This window comes from Mya arenaria, chromosome 17 (assembly GCF_026914265.1).
Source record: "Mya arenaria isolate MELC-2E11 chromosome 17, ASM2691426v1".
Taxonomy (NCBI): domain Eukaryota; kingdom Metazoa; phylum Mollusca; class Bivalvia; order Myida; family Myidae; genus Mya; species Mya arenaria.
In genome coordinates, this window is record NC_069138.1 from 22,444,659 (window position 1) to 22,469,168 (window position 24,510).

Sequence of the window (24,510 nt, forward strand, 5' to 3'; positions counted from 1 at the left end):
TGACAAAACAAATAAAGTGCGTCATTGGAAACTATATGTTGCCAATATTATAACATTCTCATTTCAGGCCCGAACAAAAAATTTATAGATTCGTCATCAAAATATTACACTCAAAAAGTAAGAGTCACTAATTGAAAAAAAAAACTGTCTTGTAATGCTGCTTTTACAACATACAAACTGGATCAATGGTGGTCTTGTTGTTGTTGTTTTTTTCATCTAGCAATGAACAAATATGTTTGTTTTAATTTCAACTGATTACACTCAACCCAATTTGGACGGCAAATAACCATCTTATCAATAGGTGCATTCCCGTGTTATTCGTTGTATTTCCAAATTGTCCGATCTCAGTATGGTACATTCACAATAAGACAATATTTGTTATTATTATTGTCGGAATAAGACTGATATTCTACACACCAGCTATCTTGTTAGCTTATGTAACGGCGCTGTGGCCGTCGCTAGTGCGTATTTGTAATATAATAAAGTCTTCAATTATGTTTTAATGATTACAAACGTAGCATACCGAATTTTTGTGTTTTTACAAAATGTCTTCTTTCAATCATACAGTAGCTTGATGTCTATGAGATACAATAGCGCCATACATTTTTGCAAACATTTACTAAAACTTTGAAAGTATTGATTGACGTTCACCAATTTCGGTTACTTTCGGCAAACATTTAACCTCTTAATGTATATCGTTATATCTCATTCTTGATTGGTTTTAATATCATCATTTCAGGTCCTCGTATCATGGTGCAATCAAGCCTGAAGCGTGTGCCGTTTGTGGGCAAAAAGGTGCATCAAAGTCACTTATTAGGTTGCATCTTGTATCGCACGAAGACAAACGTTTTAAGTGCAGCGATTGTTGAATTAATTTCGTAAGAAAGCGAATTTAGCTAATCATCGCGGCCAGCATGACATGTTTAACAAATACGCTAGCCAATGTTGACGTGCCTACCGGTACTCCTCCGGACTTGCGCGCTACCGAAAAACATGCAAGGCATAGATTGGTCTCTCATAATAGTATGATATATTCTGAAAATGTATGGCATTGTTTTCTTTAACTGTTCGTTGTTTAAACGTTTGAAATCATTTGATGTTGCATGTAATTGATTTTAACAGACAATTCGAAGAAAAATATTGTTGATAAAAAAAATCAAATGTAAAATTAATTCTGGCAATATATGCTATACTATTTCCATACTGAAGACTACCAGCGATTTTCTACTGTGTTTGATATCTTTTAGATGTTTGATTTGTTCGTGTGTCTGTCTTACCTTTTGGCATTAAACTACAAACGTTTTATCATGCTATCATCTTATATAAGAAAACAAATCATTATTGGTGGTAACCTTATAAACATGTCAGCAGAAAAATCCAAAGTATATACATAGCAGTCCCATTTGATTTTCAATGATTTTATGATTTTAAATGCTGTTTTAACTATGTAAAATGAAAATGGCATAGTAAAATATCAGTTAAGTTTTATGTGAACGTATATATTTGGCTTGGACACTAAAAATAATTCAAAGTATTTGCAGTCCAGATGGCAAGCTATATATGGAACTGCAACCTATCTCTTTAAAAATCGGAGCTTCAATATATCATTTTCATTTCGTTCTCATATCTTGAAAAGTCATTGAAATATTCGTTTACAAGTGCATGAACCTCTTATATTTAAACAAAACGTAAATGTTTTATGCGGTTTTCCCGAACTATTACCTCATTTTCCGCTAAATCCGAGCCAACATGTTAAAAGAGCCTGTAACCTACCAGTCGGATTGAGGACATGTTGGACACATTGAAGAAGTGTTCTCAAAACGGTAAAAGTATCAAGGGAAACATGGATATGCTAATACACACTAGGAAGGTGGGCATATGATAGGCTATGTTTAAAATTCAAGAAACTATTAGAATTATATGTATGGCCTTGATTTTTGGCTCGATTTGGTGACGCCACCTTGCACTGAAACCAACCATTTCGTCAAGTGGATTCCCCGACGTGATACTACTTCGTAGTCTGTGTGATTTAATTGCATCTATAGACTAATACAGTTTATCAATATTATAAGGCATACTTGAAAAAATCTACTATATCACCATCGATTGCTTACCTCCGTCAGAAAACATCATCTCAAAGGCTTAAACATAGAAATAAAAGTGTATTGATAAAAAAATCCAATGAACATTCAATTTAAAAAAACATCATATTATGGATTAGTTTATGCTTTACGACTCTTTTACGCTCATTAGGCTGCCAAGAATGAGAATAAGTTTTTTTTTTTAAATCTATCTAATCACACGGCTCAAGTTTATTATAACGCATTTTGTTGATCAAATCATCTTGTTCTTGACTGGTATTTAAAAGTGCAATCTAGAAGTATGTCAAAAACATCTTCATATACGTAAATTCATCAACCGTTTTAGCATAATGTTATAATTTTCCAGGGATGCCATTTTATCTGTATCGTGTGTTATTTTGCATTAGGGAAAACGTCATAACTAAAGTTAGCATATTACATAATTCGTATATAGCTACTATTAATAATGAGCTTATAACTTACTGGTCATCGTAGAAATTAATCATACGATTTATATGCAATCATTTATTTGAACCTGTCATAATGATTTTGTTAACGGCCAATTTTGTCATATTTTTGATGTTAAATTAGTGTACGGGGAATGTCAATAAAGTTCAAGGAGACTTGAAATAATAATACGATATGTGAACGTATCACTCCAAAAACTAAATCATTATCATATAGTTGGATACATTATTAATGGAGTTTTTGTATTGAAAATGCATTGGAATTATTCGAAGACGTATACATTGAAAAAAGGTAAAAGCAAAATTATATTCGCATGTGTCATTGATCTACCCAGAAAGGTCATAAATGCTCTTTATTAATAACTGGAAATTAAAAGAGGAGTTTGTTACGGCCAAATCACCTCTCCTTAAGCTATAAAAGACTCAATAAGAATTTGGTCATATGGGTGTATTAATAAAATAACGCTTTTTTCAAAATATCCCGAGGAGGACATCTTTAGTCAGCATGTTTAATACATTCCAATAATATAATTGGCTTTTCAAAAATACTCCAACATACAGCAGACACAAATATTTATATATTTATATTAAATAAACTTGTAAAAGGACGTATTGAAAAATGAATGTTTTTTTTTTTTATTAATGATATGAAAAATGAAAGTTCACATTTATCTATTTGTTTAACATATGTTATATACGCAATGAAAAATATGCCAGTGTTTCACAGTGTCAAAAATAACCTTTTCAATTTTAGAATGAATTGCGGATTCAAAGGCAAACAAAACGTTAAAACAATAATTTAACATACCTACTTGTTCAGATCTAAAATTGTTTATCAATTATAATGAAATGTAATACATTTGATATAACATTAACAAATTTGCAATAAGACATGTAATATTAATGTGCAATACATAGTTGTAGTAGGGTTTATTATTATTATTATTATTATTATTATTATTATTATTATTATTATTATTATTATTATTATTATTATTATTATTATTATTATTATTTTCTTTTGAAGAATATAATTCTTCTATGATACCGAGTGAAATAAAATACGATCTTACATTAAAATAAGCCAATGTTTTGTTTCTTTTATGCTTATTTTCCGAGATGTATAGTATTCTAATTTATTTTCTTCATAACCCCTTTTTGAAAAGGCTGTTATTCACGCAGATTCCCGTGGGACACCCCTCACGCAAAATTATAGCTGGTGCGTTGATGTCAGTTTTTTTTCTCTTTCCTGTTTGTTTAGAAAAAGTTATCTGATATTTTTTTATAATTTCTTATTCGCTCTTTTAGTGCTAATATTTTATAAGAAGTTATCAGTGAATCATTATATGTGCATCTTTGTTCCAAAAAATAACGAAAACAGGTTATTCTAAGCGGGGCATCAATACATATCCAAATTACCACGCCGCCATTCATTGAATGAACATTTGAAAAGGTCGAAGGTGTTGGCAAAACAATTTCGGATAAGTATTGCATCTAAAATATTTTTCTTAGTTTTAGAGCGTGTGTCCTAATATTTAGTCATCTCACTGTCAGAGACCAGCCAGTCTGTTTCGCTTGAAGACATGTCGTTTTCCAGGTAATGATGAGGACCACGCTCGTATTTTGACACATTTTGAGATGTGGGTGGGGTAGAACAAATATCAGTTAATCTGTAAATAGCTATGTAAATTATCCAGGGATTTGAATGGCGTATTACAACGACAAACAGTTCAAAATACATTTGAACGATGATTTAACATTATATTTAGGTTCGAACAGTTGTTTACGTCTTTAATTTTTGATGGTATGAAAGCAATTATTCGAACATCCATCTTCAAGATCAAGAAAACGTTTGAAAAACGGGATAACCATTTTTCTAATAACGGTAAGTTCTTAATTTCCAAACATATCTTTATTTAAAGATGCATTCTTGCTCCCAGATAAGACTTACCACAATTAATAATATTGTTTTAATATTCCAAAAAGGATGAATACATGTCGAAAACAATGGTTCTTTTGAAGTATGTGTTTAATTTGAAAATAATGAGCATAAAACACGTAATTTTTACCTTATGGTATAGCATTTACGAATGACTTAATATTCGTGCGCTTTCTGTTATTAAGTACACGGTAACAATATTGTTAATAGTAATTAGTATTTTCCAGAAATGCATTACATTGTATTTAGTAAGTAGTTTAAGGTGAATCAGTTTAAATTGATGCTTGTTATACATGTGTATGTATTGGTTTTGAATAAGAGTGTCAAATTAAATTTATGTCACATTTTTTTTTTGCCAAAATGTTCTGGTTCAAAGTGAAGCGTTCTGTTTGGATCAAGGGGGAATTACTACAATATAATTGAAAAATAGTCCTGAAAGATGGTATCTTGTAGTTGTTTTTTCACTGATAAAATCCATATTTCATTGCAAAGCAAGAACGAAAAACATATCAGGTGATATAAGGGATCCAAATTTATATTGTTTCAAATAAACATCTGCATATTTTACCGTATGTCCTCATTTACTGAGATGAAATAGGCAGAATTCTAAAACAATGCATTATATACATATACTTATCAAAAGATACCGGTTTCTTAAATTAAAATTATGTTTACATTCGTTAAAACCCCCGATTGTTGGTGTTGTTGAACTAAACTTAAACTTAGTTTCCCAGCCAGGGTGGCTAACCTAATCTATTTTTGGAATCTTCGGAGAGGGAAACGTTTAACTATTCTGAAGAAATACCCTACTGTTCTGCAAGCAACAAATTTACTTCAAAAATCTACTGCACAAGGTCTGCTAATGAAAATAAGAAGTTTTTAGTTTTTTTTCTAAACTAAGCAGAAGTTCAGCCCCACTTTATTTATTTAAGTAAATCTTTCAGTTAAGAAGCATCTCAGTCGCTTACTTCTTCTATCAAATACACCTATGACAGGATGATACGAAATTGCAGAATGTGTCCCCAGTTAAAAATGTGTCTAGCTCTGGAAGTGAATGGGTGGTTAAACATTTAAGAGATGATACCGTCTGACAATACAATTCAAGCATGGAATCACTGTGGAGGATATTCTCAGTTTTTTGCGTAAAGGTTTCTAGGAAAAATGATCTAAAATTTAAAAAAATCATGGCGTCAATTATACGCAGGTAATTGAAGTGTTCTCTTAACTTGATTTGTAAAAAAATACACACGTCATTAGGAGAGAATGCTAGCATATGACATGGCATATGGTCTTAAATATGATACTGAATCTGAATTTTGACAATTAAAACGTTCATTAGTAAGCCCTTACAGTCATATTCAGATTCAGTACGATATTCAAGTATTCTTATGTTTAGTTTCACTGTCACAAACTTAATCCTTATATTGTATGTTTAAAATTTGTTTCCAAATGAAAATATACTATTCACCAGAAGACTATATTTTTGTGATTCAAAAAAGCTTCAATTCATTTGCGGTCGGGGTCGGGGATTCGCCTCCCGAAACCCACCACAAAGGGCATTGTCCCCTTGATTCTGACTGGAAAGGACCCCCAGCTCTCCGCCTATCTAAGGATATGCCCAACAACTTAAATTCATTTATACATCCCTTTTACCTTTTTAAACAATGCGTATTATCTGTTTGAGTTGTTTAAAATAAAATAAAATGGAAATACCTGACATAAGAACATTAAATCATTAATTAAGATAAAGACCGATGCACAGTTATGGACCTAACATACATAAAATATCACACTTTTATAATATTTGTCCTGATTTCGTGTTCAAAACCCATACTCGTCAGTCTATTATACGAGAAAGATAAGTGACCAACGAATACTTATGTAATAAAATCAATAATAAGAATCAATTTTTCAATTTTACGGATTATGATTGTATATGGAAGAAAGGTCCTAAATGCTTTTGCTTTCGAATGAATTATTAAAAAGTATAAAGACTTTCATTTTGTCGCCTATAACTCGGCTTTCATAATAATTAAGTTAAGCATGTTTTTTAACTAAAACTTATTTGTTCCGTTTGCATTTAGACGGTATCAATTACTATTTTTTGTTTTGATAAAATTCATGGACGAAACCATTATCAATGAATTGTGACTTGAATTATCTTGATAAAATTGTAAATAAAAATAAAGTGACTTCTTGATTATGTATTTCCGAATGTTGACGTATACTGATAAAAGTCGTGTTTCTTATTTAAAAAGTACCTCGCTTAACATATTTTTTTTAAATCACTTGATTTTATATTACAATTTTGATGCAGTTTTGCATTGCTATGCGAATGCAATCTCAATAAAATACTATTCTCCAACGTACGCTCTGCATAAGTACGACCTGTAAAGCTACACATTGCTGCAGTTAGCATAACAGTAAAAACCATCCTATAATCACCTGTGATTGGAGTTTAAAGCTAACATGTAAATAATAATTTTGAAATTTTAAACAGGAAAGTTAGTAGCACAACTGTGTCATAAGTTGGAATATCTCCAAATTCAAAATGTTATTTCTGTCCTTACACGTAACTGCTCTCGACTTAACGACCCAAAAGTACCTGTGTTTTGTTAACAAAGTTCATGATGAACGAAAATGTATCATGACATAGCATCATTTGTATATAATCGTAACGGCTGACATGTAAATAGCAATTTGGTAATCCAGATCATTCAAAATTATACATAGATTCAACTGGGTTGTAATGATGTATGTACAATCTGGGAAGATCGTCAACATTAAATTAAAAACTAAATAGTTTTAATAAATTTAGTGTAATATTTCCTGAGTTACTAATACACATAACATTGCACAAACGGACATGTGCATTATGTTTGCTAGATATTGAATTTAATTAAAGCAACACACTTTTATTTTATGTTCGCCCGAATGGTATATGCCAATTAATACTTAACAAATGCTTTAAGCAAACAACGGCAAATGGCTATTTGTTCTAATAAACTTTTCCTACAGAGATTGCATATGAAAAGGATCCAAACATTTGAACGTTATCATGATGCATCTGAAGTGGCAAAAATTGTTTTCGGTTTACACTGAACTTATTGAAACTGATATTTGTATTGTTGAAAAGTGTTTTTCTACATTAGACAGGCGCGTACCTGCGTAAACGCAAATATCCAGATTCATCTGACAAACAAATCAACAACGTAGCAGCATGCCTACTTTACTACATGATCCTAAGATTGTCGATTTTCCCATAGTAAATAAAGCACCTTAGCATGCCCAGATTGCACCATGAGCCTTCCAAGCACAATTATGAATCCAATTGAATAAAGGACTAGCTACGCCCTTGTAAAAAATCTCAAGTTACTTAACACCTAAAAGAAACGATTTAGTTCGTATAAATACTAAATACCTCAGAAACGAGCTCAGTAGCACAAAGTTTAAACATCAACCCGGTTTAATGGCACTTAGTAAACGCCATAGACATAGAACATAAAAACAAGATCCATGGAAAAACAACACAAAATCCGCAAAAATCACAGTGCATACATACTATACTTAATAAACAAGGTATGCTTATCAAGGATTGTTAGGTACCGCCTTGGAAAGGTCAGTAAAATGTAAATTTTCTGGGGGTTTAACCCAGTTTACGTGCACAAACCTCTTATCCCAACAATCCTAAATATCTACACCTCAACTTCCATTCCTTAAGTTCCTTTCGGCAATTGCGGTTATCATCCGATAAACGCAACATCTTCGGATATGTTCGGATCGCAATTCATCGCATAACAATATACGTGAAAATTGTTCATCTTGTTATTTAAGATTATTGAGCGAAAACAATTTTATATCTTAGTAACTGTGACATTAACCTTGATTCCACCTATGTCAGAAGCAAACCGAACCATGTTTTAACAAACGCTACCTACACGTACAAGTTCAATCATTCATTTTCCATCAATCGTAACTTAATTTATTTTGCACAAATCGTTTTTTCCAGAATCATTTATATTGACCCCCCACCAAAAAAAAAAAATTAAAACAATAAAAAAAAAAATTATAAGTAAATATATAAAATATAGGGAAATTGGACAGAAACCATGTTTCTATTTACGTAACCTTGAACTTGACCTGCATTCATCCTCCGGCAAAAGCAAATCAAATTTAGCTCTTCATAAGCTGCCTACACACCAAATGTCAGTACTCTCCATCTATCAGAACTAAATTTGTAAGCGAAAACCATTCATCTACTTGCTTATGTGTCAGTGTAAGATTGCAATACGAAATATCGTAAAAAATACGAAATATCCTAAAATAAAAACATAAGAGTCAATAGCATGTGTATAATTACATTTCCCGAAATACATATCTGGGTGGACAAACCGCCACACTAGAAACATTGAGCTCGTTCAAATTCAGGGGCGTAACTACAACCCCAGATTTCCGCTCCATATGTCAGAATGGGGACCACCATAGAGTCAAACAGTTTAAAATGTTCTTTGGTATTAAAACGACCAAACGGTCTTTCATAAGATTTTATAGCGAAAACTGCTTTCCTGGTCAGCAATGTTAACTGGTGTTTTGCATCTGACCAAGAAAGTTGGTGGGGGGGGGTAAAAAGTAGACCCATATATTTATACATAGAGGTTGCCTTAACATGTTGACCTTTGTATAACCAAGTTTCATAATTTCTTAACGGACCGCCGTTTCGAAATACAATGATTTCTGTTTTCTTTAAGTTAACAGTCATTTCAGCGTTATCACAATATTCCGATATACGGTTAAGTTGCAATTGTAAGTTAATCGCGGTTTCTGCGCAATTTGCTACGTCGTCAGCGAATAGCAGACTTATAATGTCGGGAATATCATTTGTTATGAAAATTCCTCTATTAAAATTTTCCCTTAAATAAGAACAGAGGTCGTTTATATATAGACTAAAAATTATCGGCGAACTCAAATCTCCTTGTCTGGTACCGATGTTGCAAGTAAAGGCTTCTGATAAATTTCTCTTTTCTACTCTAACGCGCGCGGTCAAATTTGCATACATTGATACAAGAACATTTAATATTTTTCCACGAATGCCTTTACTTATAAAACTAGTAAACAGTTTTTCATGAACTAACGAATCAAATGCCTTTTTAAAGTCGACAAACAATACGTAAAACCTCCCCCCAGGCTTTGATGTATATTTCGTTATCATTGATTGCAAACAGAAAATATTATCTATAGTAGAATAACCCGCGCGAAAACCCGCCTGCGCCTCGTCAATTACGTCAAACTCCTCCGCCCAACGTGTAAGTCGGTCATTTATTATACCAGAAAATAGCTTATACATGACATTGATGAGAGAAATGCCTCTATAATTAGATTGATCGTTTCTCGAACCTGACTTGAAAATAGGCACTAAAATGCTTTCGCACCAAGCATCTGGGAATGACCCTGTATCTAAAATTTTATTAAAAAGTATCAATAATATGGGTGCTATTTGGTCACACGTGTGCTTATAAAGCTCTGGCCCTATCCCATCAGCGCCACAGGCCTTGTCCGTTTTAAGTTTACCGATACTCCGAAACACTTCTTCGTAAGTAATTGGACAATTCAATACTGAATCCATGTCATGGTTAAATATACCATCCGTGTTTATATTTAACAAGTTGAACTGACCATTTTTAAATAATAGGTCTTTAAAATGCCTAAACCACTCTTCATTCTTAATATTACAAGGAATTGGATTAGTTTGGCGTGCGCTAGACTTCAATAATGACCAAAACTGCTTTGGATTGTTGCTAGCTCGTAACAGTACATTTTTACGGTTAATTTGATGCGAAATTTGTTTAGATCTACAAAGTGATTTAAACCTGTTACGCAATGCTTTATATGTAGCAAAATCCTGCTCATTATTTGTGTACCTAAAGCGACGTAAGAGTGAATACTTGTTGCGCTTCAATTCATCGCATCCGTTATCCCACCAAACGGGCTGTGATTGCATAGTAGCCTTAAATCCTTGATTTGAGCGCATATTATATGAAGACGATTTATATACATGTAATATGAGCGCGACCGCCTCGTTGACGTTTTCGTTAATAGCAGTATGAATACGTTCAAGGCTTAATTCAAGATTTATGCCAAATAAGTTAAAAAAACTCAGTCGACACATTTTGTCGCCATTTATAAGTATCGTATGTCATATTTGTTTGTTGTGCATTATTGATCTGAGTCCGATAAGGGACATGGCTTTGTGCATCGCGGTATCTTATATGAGAGACGATGGGAAAGTGGTCCGATTCGTCTCGATTCTTGACGCTAAAGTATGAAATATACGGTTCTGAGGCAACAATATGATAGTCTACAACACTCTGTCCCTCATTTGCTAAACATGTTATATCCCCTGTAACCATGTAACCTACCATTTAACAAATGTACATTGTGAATACAACAAAAATCAATTAATGACCTACCAAAATTATTTACTCGAACAAGATCTTTATTATTACGCGGTTGTTCAAACGTATCGCCAACATAATCTACATGATATCCATACACATTATCTAAGTTATCTGAAGAAATGTAGTCCCGCAGATCTTTAGTTCTTGCGTTAAAATCGCCCGCTAAATAAATGTAACAATCATTAAATTGATTCTTGATAAACTCTAGCCTATCTCCTAGCAATATCATTACTAAGTGAGCACCAATAGTAATAGTTCGAGATAGTCCGAGTGATATCTTAATTTTGGTGTTTACGAAACAGTGAACTATTATTTTTTGTGTAAAAAATATCATTTTATATATTTTTTCTAGAAAGGATATTAAGTGACAATGCATTGTTATACAAAAAAAGTTTATTGCAAACTCTGTTTCAGAAATGACTTCGTTGAATTTATGTCCCATCCCTGTGCGCGCTAACGTTAAATGTGCATCTGAGAGCGGGCTGATTTTTCAAAACAATAAAACTTTCAACTTGATTATTTCAACTCTTTTTACTTTTTACTGATAAACCACTATAAAATAACAATCTAACGGATGCTTTGATAATATTATTGTTCGATGTTCAAGCTGAAACTCCTTAATAAAAGGATACAAATATAGACGCATTGTCAACCCCAGTGATTTCTAACAATTTTAACTGACTTTGTTAACCGCATGTTTTTTTAACATAATTGTTTGAAAGGAGCTCGGACGATATATCTTTGAATCTGTGTATCGTACGTATGCATTAACAAACACAAGTTTAAGCTTTGATCAATTATGTTAAATAAATTAAGCGTTTTACGTAGAAATAAATACTCTTACATATTAGAAATAATATATCTCCATTTTGGATTTACTTTATTGAACCAGTAGATCTGTATACACATTGTAACTATCAGAAACGTACTGCGACTGTTGTATAACAACAAAACATGTCATCCGGTTGTGGTTATTGAAGTCAATAATTACTATGGATGTAGGAAATTGCTAAACAACATTCGTTGCTTCAGATTTCTTTGTTGTTAAGAAAGTCATTTTTGCTAAGGAAGTCATAAGTGACTTTGGGAGTTTGTATTATGGTAAGGAATCAATCAATCGCCACGGTAGTCAATGTTTGCTAAGAAGGAAGTCTTTAAAACGGAAAGCATTTGTTGTATAAAGATTTACTAAGGTTATCATTGGTCGCTAAGAACTTTATTATATATATTTACCTGCTAAGAGGTAAATGATTACTGAGGAAGTCAGTGGTTGCTAAGGACGTCATTGTTTGATAAAAAAGTCATATGTTTTAAAGGAAATCATACGTTTCTATGAATGTCTGTTGACGTTAAGGAAGTGACTGCTAAGTATGTCAATGGTTACTCAGAAAGAAAGTAAATGCAAATGTATATCTGACAGCTGAAGTAGCACTTGTTTGCTTAAGAAATTATTAGTTGCGCTGAATAGAGGAAGTTACTTAGGTTGTCATTTGCAACTTAAGAAGTCATTGGTTGCCAAGAAAGTTATATGTAACTAGGTAAATCAAGTGTGGCTAAAATAGTCAATTATTGATAACGAAGTAATTGCTTGAAAAAGAAGTAAATGGTTGCTATGGATGAAAATTGTTTGAAGGGTTATCATTACGTGATCACTGGTTGTTAAGAAAGCCATAAGTTCCTAAGGAAATCATTCGTTGGTTTGGATGAAGGTAGTTGATAAAAAAAATGGTTGCTTAGGAAGTTATTGTTTGTGACGAAAATCATTGTTTGATAAGGAACTCATTAGAAACTAATGAAGTATGATGAATTATCAGTTTGCTAAGATAAAATTGGTTGCTAAATATGTCAGCAGTTGTTATAGGTCACTATCAATGTAGGTATATGAATAATCGAAAGTGATTGGTTGCTACGGTTGTAATTTGTAGATTAAGAAGTGAGTGCCTGCTTAAAGATTTAAAAGCAGCAAAGGAAGTCGTAAGTTGCTAAACAATAGGTGATCGTTTAGTAATTCAATGGTTTCCAGGGAGGTAATTTTAGCGAAGGAAATAGGTCATTTGTTGCTGAGGAAGACATTGAAAACTAATGAAGTATGTTGGTGCTAAGAAATTCATTGGAAACTAATAAAGAATGGTGATTTATCTGCTTGCTAAGGTAGTCATTGGTTGTGAAGAATGCCAGCAGTATTAAGGAAGTTATTGGTTTCCATGAATGTAGGTATGTGGATTCTCAGGAAGTGATTTATAGGTTGCTAAGGAAGTCATTTGATGCTCAAGAAATAAGTGGTCGGTAAATACGTCAATGGTTTCAAAGGAGGTAAGTTTTAGCTAAGGATATCATTCTTCGCTTAGTTAGTAGTTGGTGAGGAAGACATTGGTATGGGAGGAAGTCATTGTTTGATTTGCAAGTCATTTGATGTTATTGATGAAGGTGGTAATAACCACTTCCTGATATCACAAACAAAATATCAATGGTCTTGGCCTTGCGGTTTCAGAGAAGATTTTCGTACATAAAAAAGACCAACGGGATTTGGTCAGCTTCGATCAAATTGTCATTGTTTGAAGAATTTTAGTAAACGGCAATTTTGAAGCTAAACAAACATATAAATGGTCTAGGCTAAGTGAATTTCAAAATTAAGTTATACACAAAACCTTGACCACATTTCACTCGACTGACATAATTTTAACAATCTTGGTTAACGGCCATTACGTTAGGCTACATTTCAATGAGCACACATATTGGCCTTGAGATTTCAGAGAGGAAAATGTATAAAGATTTTACCAAATCAGATTAGAAGATTTGTAATGTAAGAGAATGTTCACGACGGTCAATGGACTACGGAAGACGGACATATTAGCTCGCTTTTAACACTTCGTGGTCAGGTGAGCTTAAAACAGTGTTCCTTACATTTTGGCGTGAATGCCTTTAATTATAGACAGTTACTTTTAATCATAAGCAATCTTCATACTCTGAGTTTGAATAGTTTTTTTCCGTAAAATGCATTTTTTTCTTATATGGTGGTTACATATTTTACCCATATGATTGAAACAAAATACAATATTGATAGCATGAAGTGATCATATTTGAGTAAACTTGCTACTATATTTGGTATTGTTTAAAACAAGCGTTCTATGATTTCCTATCCTATCATACAAAGAAAAGTCGTTGAGAGTTATAACCTTTCTTACTTCATTGTATTTAATTATGTTTTATCAATGTTAAAAGTATAATGAGGAAAATCACTTGTAAAACCTTTTTCATTATGGATAATTATTGTTCGTTTTTCATGCTAAATATGTCACATACAGTTTGAATGCGTTTGTGCATTAGGAAAGTGTGGAATTGATGTTATTTCAAACAACGTATTAAATATTTAATGAGTAGTATTCTGCAGGTAAAACAGATATTTACTGCTTACGTTATGTCAAAGGTCTTGTAGTATATGATTCCCCAAGAAAAAGTGGAAAATATATTTTAAATTGCAAGAACACTTGTCGCATTAGCTAATGTTGGACATTTTGCATTTGAGCAGATATTCGTCTGTAGGTGTGATTCTGTTGATTAGCATAAGGTGGAATGCCCATACACATGTATCAGTGTTGATGAGTTAATTTCTTTTAAGACCAAAAGTTTTTGTCCACTTTTGTTCGAGCTTTAAATCCAGTTAGTTATAGTATTGGAAGTGTATTATAGGAAAATTGAGATGTTATTATAAAATTTGTGTTCATAATTTTCAATTATATATACTTTCGGCATTAGCAGATCAACTGAAAAGTAAAAAAAGAGTAATTTACATCTGAATAAATCCATAAAGAAACCACTTCTGAATTGGAAAAGTAAGCGGAGTGAGGTTTTAGGACTCGTATATTTTGTAAAGGAAATGTTCTGTACAAAGGTTGATCTATAAACTAATATTAAAACAGAATTATTAAAAGCATACATATTCTTCGAATTTTAGATAAATTATAGGTACGTTCTTAGTGATGTGAGGGAATCAACATATGTTTCAAATATAAAATAGGTTAGTCAGTATGTTTTATCCAATCATATAATTTAAAAGTCATTGTCTTTCCTAACATATCCCACGTTATCCTTTACTCAGTATACTACTTTGCTTATCAATATAAGGGATCAACGTTCAAAATCATATACTTGTTTTATACGTCCAAAAATAACCATAGTTTTCTAACAATTCCACAATTTTAATATGTAATAAATTCAATTTACAGGATCGAGGCATGTTATAGGCTCTAAACCTTTCTTCTAAATTATGTCCTGATAATCTTGTTTTGTGCATACTTGTTTATTTTAGATGTATTTTTACCACAGGAAATCTCTTACTTATTCTAAGGTTTGGTGTCTCTTTTAAATGTTACACTAAATTAAATATTGTTTAAACAAAGTAACATGTTGACTTTGATAACGTTTTTAGGGCACGGGGTTGTCTCTACCTTTAACCCAAATGACTGTGTAACGACTCTGTTGCAAAAAACTACTGAATTGTTGTCGTTTTTTTTTAATCTACGTTTAATGTAATACAGTATAGAACTAATTATCGTTCCCAATGCATAACATGAGTGATTCCTGGATAGGATATGTCAGATAAATGATATACAATCAAGTTAAGTTTATATTTTTTGTTTCAAAATAGTCGAATTGTCGTCTGCTTTGAGTTATATGTCGTTGTAGGCTACCTTTCGGGTACTTTAATGACATGTATGTTTCAAATAGTATGTTCGCATATAACTATGTATATGAAAAAGTTCGAAAGATACCCGAGCGTTTCTTTTTCCCAGTTAAATGCATGTGTTTCACTACGTGCGTATCAGCCATCGCGTTTTCGGCAAGATCATTGAGCACAAAAGTCTGCCTAACTGTACGAAGTTAAAGAATATTCTATGGCGAATACATGTATGTTAAATAATACTTTATTTATATTGTTTAGCTTTTTTAAAATTGATGTATTAATGTTATAAAGTTATGTCTGGTAAATTAAGGGTTTCTAAATAAGAAGTTAGAAAATTAAGGCATATTTTTTAGCGAAACTTTGTAAATTAACTAACTGGCCACTAGCTAGCTTACAAAATTATTACTTAATATACAAATACGTTTAAGAAAAAAATTCAAATCAAAGTATAAAATTGAAACAAGTAAAAACACTACGGGACAAGGATGTCTTAATCATTATTGCGGTTAATTGGTAACCATGATGATTTTGTTGTTGAAAAGTGTTGTTCTACATAATTTAATCTGAAAACACTAAACATCTGAAAAGAGACGATTTTGTTCGTATATTCCGATATGGTATCATAGGAATATTTGAGACTTGATATATTGTTTAACGAACAGTTAAGAATGGTAAACTATTGCAAATTCGTAGACAAATGTTTTGCCTTAGCTCACCATCGGGTACGAGTACGATTCGAGTTGTTCTATGTTAGAAATTCTATCATATTCGTCTTACAGTGTTAAGCATTTTTCTCCCGATTACTGTTAGTTAAGATATGTCGGTGTCAATATACCATATGCTATATGCAAATGTTTATGCTTATCAAAGCAATAGCTACCATTATATAAGGTTTTAACAATATATAAAGAATTATGTTCACCTGAAAAACCCGTTTGCATTCTAATAGTGGAGACCGTTCGACAATAGTATTATGACAATGTTTGTCAAGGTTATTACATTAAAAATATCGCAATTTCTATGTGATGACTTTGGAAATAAGCAGTATATTGAACACAATAATAACTTAACGTAGATTCGTGGTTTCTATAAATCCGTTAATACATTTCTTGAACTAAAAGCAATTACAACTGGTCACAAAAGCGATGTTAATCGGATATTGACCAAATTTTGCCCTTGAGAGTAAATTCCATGTATTGCAGCAGTTTTGCAAATACAGTTCGAATAATATCATATCCTAATTATACGTTCGGCATAAGTAACTCAGGGTAACGTGTATAAATAAACCTTTTGACGAACTCACCGTCAGCAAATCAGAACCATACTTTAATCATTGAAAATAAGTGTAACATTTAAATGTATCTGATCTTTAGCTATCATCGCATATTAAGCTTGACATTTTTAATAAAATATTCAATAAAGATTAAACGTCATCAAGAAGAGCGCAACTTAACAATACTTATTCGGATGTTTCAACTGCAATTTGTACCCAATTCGAGCATAAACATTTGATATTTGTATGGGTAATGTTACATGTAAAAGACTCGTGATATATGCACAAAGCAATTACACAAGTACAAAATAGAGAACAAAGTTTAAAACGTATACTATGTTTCACCTCTATTACTCCGTAAAGCTGACATGAGGCTACATCCAAGTTGTCAAAAGTCATGCACTCGCGGTTTTTATATAAAGAAGATTTTCAATGTTTTATTATATAAAACCTTCGACGACCGGGACGGGGCCAGCTTCACCCTAGGGGACATAATTCGAACAATACAAACTTGGTATAATACAACTAAATGATTTAAATGCTGAGCAGCAAAGAACTTTGATTTGCGATCTCAGAGAAAATGTTCAGTACATTGAAAACCTGAGCCCTCAAGGGGGTGGGGGTGGTTGTCTACTGTTGGTCACACGGACATTATTGAACAAACTTTGTAAAGAACCACTACATGAGGCTAAAAATCAAGCGTATGGACCTTACAGTTACCTAACAGTGTGAATATAGTCAGACAAAAGGAGAACATTTCATTAGTGCACGCCTACAATTTAAATTTGAATTCAATATGTTATGCTTTGTTCCTTAAAATGTTCACAGACATAACCTGTGTACTCGAACGAACGTGGTCCGGACAAATTATTTCCCTTCATGTACGCATCATTAAACAAATCAAGGAAAAGAGTTTGCTTACAGACAAATATGTGACTCACATGGCGCCGACATATCCATAAGCGGTCATTTTGATTGTATGTTCATGTTATAGCGTTATGTCTTAGGTAAAATACATTCGGATACTTTTCTTTGGTAAGTGCTTTCAAGATATGTAAAACCAATTTGAAACTCAATGCTTAATACTATGAGTTTGAATTGTTTTTCGTAAAATACATTTTCTTCTAATATGGTGGTTACATAGCCCATATGATTGAAACAAAATACAATATTGATAGCATGAAGTGATCGTATTTGAGTGAACTTATCGCTACTATATTTGGTATTGTTTAAAACAAGCGTTCTAGGATTTCCTATCCTATAATACAAAGAAAAGTCGTTGAGAGTTATATGTTATTTATATATAAACTAGTGACCTATACAAAGTCTTAAAATTGCATAGTATATAGTTATCATATGTCTTTTAACCTTTTTCACTTCATTGCATTTAATTATATTTTATCAATGTTAAAAGTATACATTACTTGGGAAAATCACTTGTAAAACCATTGTTTACTTACCAAGTCGATCAATTAAGTTCTCTCCTGAAACATAGAAAAAAATATATAATGATAGAGGAATTCCGATATTTTGATTCATTTTTAATTTATTTATAAGCATAATAATTTCAATACAGAACTTGGTGAACATTTATATTGCAGTAATAAGAACTGCTCGCGTTATTACAAAGGTCTTGCATTATATGTTACTCCAAGAAAAAGTGGAAAATATATTAATAATTGCAAGAACTCTCTGCATTAGCTGGTGTTGGTCATTTTGCATTTGAGTAAATATTCCTCTGTAGGTATGATTCTGTTTATAAGCTTAAGTTGAAATTCCCGTATACATGTATCAGTTGTTATTAAGTATTTTTTTCAAGATTGAAACCTTATTTACAAAGTTGTTTCAACCAAAAATAAGCATTGTTTGCTTAGGGGGTTCCGCAGTTGTTGTTTTGTGAATGCACACAACGTTTATTTTTCATGTTTTGTTACCACCGGAAATCCTTTGCTCATGCTTAGACTAGGTGTCTCTTTTAACTGTTACATTGAAATAGGTAGAGTTTAAACGGAATACGGATACATCAGGTCACTTTTAACTCTTCTTGGTCAGGTGTGCTTAAAACAGTGTTTCTTTCATTTTGTCCTGAATGGCCAATTATTTCCCTTTATGTACGCATTTACAAAAAATGCAAGGTAAAAGACTGTGTTTACAGACAAATCTGTGACTCACATGGCGCCGACATGTCCACAAGCGGTCATTTTGAGTGTATGTTTATGTTATAGCGTTATGTCATATGTAAAATACATCCGGATACTTTTTTTCGGTAAGTGATTTCAAGGTATGTAAGACCAATTTCAAACTCAATGCTTAATACTATGAGTCTGAATGTTTCTTCGTAATATGAATTCTCTTCTTGCATGATGGTTACATGTTTTGTCCCGTACGATTGAAAAATAAAATACAATGTTGTTAATATGAAATGATCGTTTTTAAGTGAACTTATCGCTTCAATAATTGCTATTGTTTAAAACAAGCGTACCAGGATTTCTTATCCTATCATACAAAGAAAAGTCCTTGAGAGTTATATGTTAATTATATATAAACTAGTGACCTATACAAAGTATTAAAAATGCATAGTAAATAGTTATCATATATCTTTTAACCTTTTTCACTTCATTGTATTTAATGATATTTTATCAATGTTAAAAGTATAATGAGGAAAATCTCTTGTAAAACCTTTATCATTGATGAAACATAGAAATAATTTTACATTGATATAGGAATTCCGATATTTTGGTTTATTTGTTATTTATTTATAAACAAATCAATTTCAATGCAGAACTTAGTAAACATTTATAACATAAGAACGTTCATAGAATGTTCGACATTGAAATGTAATGTTTTTGTTAAAAAAATGTTGGTATTCAGAAAAAAGAAAAAGAAAGAGAGAAGAACTGGTATTCTCTGTTTGAATCTTTATGGAAAAATATGGTTCGTTTTTCATGCTAACTATGTCACGTACAGTTTGAATGCGTTTGTGCGTTAGGAAAGTGTGGAATTTATGTTATTTCAAACAACGTATGAAATATTTAATGAGTAGTATTCTGCAGGTAAAACTGATATATTTACTGCTTACGTTATGTCAAAGGTCTTGTATTATATGATTCCCCAAGAAAAAGTGGAAAATTTATTTTAAATTGCAAGAACACTTGTCGCATTAGCTAATGTTGGACATTTTGCATTTGAGCAAATATTCGTCTGTAGGTGTGATTCTGTTGATTAGCATAAGGTGGAATGCCCATACACATGTATCAGTGTTGTTGAGTTAATTTCTTTTAAGACAAAATGTTTTTGTCCACTTTTGTTCGAGCTTTAATTCCAATTAGTTATAGTATTGGAAGTGTGTTATAGGAATATTGAGATGTTATTATAAAAATTGTGTTCACAATTTTCAATTATATATACTTTCGGCATTAGCAGATCAACTGAAAAGTAAGAAAAAGAGTAATTTACATCTGAATAAATCCATAAAGAAACCACTTCTGAATTGGAAAAGTAAGCGGAGTGAGGTTTTAGGACTCGTATATTTTGTAAAGGAAATGTTCTGTACAAAGGTTGATCTATAAACTAATATTAAAACAGAATTATTAAAAGCATACATATTGTTCGAATTTTAGATTAATTATAGAAACGTTCTTAGTGATGTGAGGGAATCAACAAGATTACATATGTTTCAAATATAAAATAGGTTAGTCAGTATGTTTTATCCAATCATATAAAGTCATTGTCTTTCCTAACATATCCCACGTTATCCTGTACTCAGTATATTACTTTGCTTATCAATAAAAAGGGATCAACGTTCAAAATCATATACTTGTTTTATAATAAATTCAATTTACAGGATCGAGGCATGTTATAGGCTCTAAACCTTTCTTCTAAATTATGTCCTGATGATCTTGTTTTGTGCATACTTGTTTATTTCATAGGTATTTTTACCACAGGAAATCCCTTACTTATACTAAGGCTTGGTGTCTCTTTTAAATGTTACACTGAATTAAATTGTTTCAACCAAAAATAAGCATTGTTTTCTAAAGGGGTTCCGCAGTTTTTGTTTTGTGTATACACACAACGTTTATTTTTCATGTTTTGCAACGACCGGAAATCCTCTGCTCATGCTTAGACTTGGTGTCTCTTTAAAATGTTTCATTGAAACAATTATTGTTTTAACCAAGTTACTTGTTGACTTTTATAACGTTTTAAGGCCAGGGTAGGCTCTTCCTTTTATTCGTAATGACTGTTCAAATACTCTGTTGCATAAAACTAGTTTTTACTTTTTAATCTCCGTTAAATTATATAATACCGTTTGGTACTACTTATGAATCCCAATGCATCGCTTGAGTGATTCCTAAACAGGACATGCTAGATGTTGTACGATCAAGTTAAGTTTAGATTTGTTTACCGTTTCAAAATAGTCGATTTGTCGTCTGCTATGAATTATCTGTCGTTATAGGCTACCTTTCGGGTACTTTAATGACATTTATGTTTTAAAAAAATGTATATTCGCATATGTCTGTGTGTATTAACGAACAAGTTAGAAATTCAAACCACTTATTATTGGTAATTGACTAGTATATAAAAGTAGAAAAATTTATATAGATACCCGAGCTATTTCTTTTTTTCCTTTTTGATACTTGGTTTAACTACGTTTGTATCAGCCAACGCGTTTTTGGCGGGATCATTGGGCACAAAGATCTGCTTAACTGTACGAAGTTATAGAATATCCCATGGCGAATTAAAGTATGTTCATTAATACGAAATGTTTATTTGCCAACAGTTTAAATCTTTACCCAAACAAGTTATTTGTTTTATATTGATGACTTAACTATGACTGCATAGTCAGTTATTACAATGTAATAAAGTCATATCTGGTAAATTAAGGGATTCTAAATAAAAAAACATAGACAAAAAAGAAATATTTTGGCGAATCTTTCTTAATTAACTTACTGGCAAGTAGCTCGATTCCAAAATTATTATTTAATAAACAAATACTTGTTAGAAAAAAAAATATCAAAGTATAAAATTGAAACAAGTTAAAAAAAAAAGTTACGGGGCGAATTTCCTTAATCATTATGGGGGTTTAATTGGTTAACATGATAATTTTGTTGTTGGAAAGTGTTGTTCCACATGAGATAATCTGAATACACTAAACATCTAAAAAGAAACGTTGTTGTTCGTATATTCCAATATGGAATTATAGGAACATTCGACACTATCTGTTGTTTAACGAAACTTTGTAATGGTAAACTATTAAAATATTGTATACAAATGTGTGCCAGAGCTCACTCAAGGCGTGTTTTGTTAGAAATAATTTCATATTTGACATACAGTGTTATGCATTTTTCTCCCGACTAACGTTAGTAAAGAAGAATCGGTGTCAATATGCCATTTGCCAAAATGTATGCTTATCAAAAACAATACCTACCATTATATAAGGGTTTAACAATATATAAAGAAGTATGTTAACCTGGAAATCTGTCGTCATTCTAATAGTAGAGACCGTTTCGACAATATTATTATGATAATGTGTGTCAATGTTATCACATTAACAATATCGCAATTTCTATGTAATGACTTTGGAAATAAGCCTTGTATTGAACAAAATACTAACTTTACGTAGACTCGTGGTTTCAATAAATCCGTTGACACATTTCTTGAAATAAAAGCAATTAAAACTTAGTCACAAAAAAAGTGTTAATCGGATATTGACCAACTTCTGCACCTGATAGTTAATAGTTAATTTCTGATCTTGCAGCAGTTTTGCAAATACAGTCCGACTAATGTCTTATCCTAAGTATACGCTTGGCATAAGGAACTCAGGGAAACGCTTATATATTCACCTTTTGACGAACTCACCCACAGCATATCAGAACCATACGTTTTAATCGTTGAAAATGAGTGCACATTTTTAATGTATCCGATCTTAACTGCGATCGAATATTAAGCTTTAATAAAATATTCAATAAAAATTAACGTAATCCCGAAAGAAGCGCAAATGAAATACTAGTATTGCATCAAATCTTCATGTAACAGAACAAGCTTGTTAAGTAAATTTTGTTTACAACAAAACAAGATAGAACAAAACCGTCAGTCAACTTTTCCACGTTTCCTGTATATTGTTATGAAAATGTGCAATTTGAATTGGGTACCGACTTTTTAAAATTTGAATTATCTTCAGATGAACTACAATAAAAATTGATGTAAAGTTGTATACAAAGTATGCTCTTATCAGTCGAATAAAATACTAGTAATTATGAAAGTCGAGATATTCATGATATATATATATTTCATTGGGTCGCCATCAGATCTTTATGCAAGCAAGCAATATTATCCACTATAAAACCTACCAAACAAGGAATTTTGACGTAAAATATTTATAAAAGCATTAAACCCGCATTTAAACGATATTTACTTCAGATTAAAATCTTTCGGATCCTATAATCTATTATTTTTTATGTCCAAACCGAATCTCAGAATAAAAGGAAACGCATTTTCAAACGCTATAAAGAGACAACATGATTTGACACGTATTCAGACGTGATTTATTATGCATTTGAACTGACTTTTTTGAGGTGGTATACGAAACATTTATTTACTTTATAGTTTGAAGGGAGCTCGTACGTTATCTATATGAATCTGCGTATCGTAAAAATAAAAGGATTACAATTTGTATTGCTATAAAAACAATATAATTTGATTCATATTTAGACTCTTCGTCAACTTCAGTGATTTCTAATATATTTTGAATCTGCCTATCGTAAATACGCATGAACGGTAACGAGTGGTAGCTTTGATTAACTGTGTTAAGTAAACTAAGCGTTTCAAATAATATTCAAAACTTTTAATTATTAGAAATTGTTTTTGTATAATGTTTTACTTTAGTTAACCAGTTAATCTAAATACGCACTAAGACAAGTGTACAGCTTTAAAAAAATGGCAAAGATGGCCCTATATCGTTCACCTGGTTAAAATAACCAACAAGTTAGTGGTAATTAATGCTGCGTGCTATGACAGTAAGTGTTTGCCGAGTAATATGATGGCTGATTAGGAGGTATGCGATTTAATAGTATTTCTAAGAGATGTTGTCAGCTGTTTTTTTTCATGGAAAGTGCATATGTTGGCAACGGAACCCAGATCGTTGCTATGGTAGTCAATTGTTGCTATTGATGTAGGTTGTTCGTTTGGAAAATAGAGTTCTAAGAAATTAAGTCGATTCTATGTATGAATGTAGTTGGTATAAAGGTCCTTATTTGCTAAGGATGTTTTTTCTTTTAATGTAGGTAGTTGCTAAGAAGTTAGTAGTTGCTAAGAAAGTAATCGGTTGCTAAGGAATTAATTTAAATGAGTGTAGATATTCGCTAAATAATGGTAACTAAGACAGTAAAAGTATGGTAGGAAATTATCTGGCCGCTTAAGTAGCCCTTGAAAATTGTTTTGCTTTATTAGGTTTATTTAGGAAGTTGCAAAGGTTGTCATTTGTATTTTTAAAAGGCATTGGTTGCTAAGCCATGCGTTACTAAGAAATCAAGGGTCAGTGGAAGAGTAAAAGGCTGCTGAGGTAGGAAATGGTAACTAAGAAATTCATCAGTTGAAAAGGAAGTCATTTGTTTT

General features: G+C 31.8%; 1 protein-coding gene across 2 annotated transcripts in view; it reads right to left on the bottom strand.

The window, feature by feature from the left end:
* The window catches only part of LOC128224087 (uncharacterized), a 103,975-nt gene that overhangs the window by 59,998 nt on the left and 19,467 nt on the right, over positions 1-24,510 (bottom strand). For both annotated transcript variants that reach the window (XM_052933742.1, XM_052933741.1), the window contains exon 7: positions 18,360-18,383. In XM_052933742.1, the coding sequence (XP_052789702.1) occupies positions 18,360-18,383 (24 nt within the window). The remainder of the gene's footprint in view (positions 1-18,359; positions 18,384-24,510) is intronic.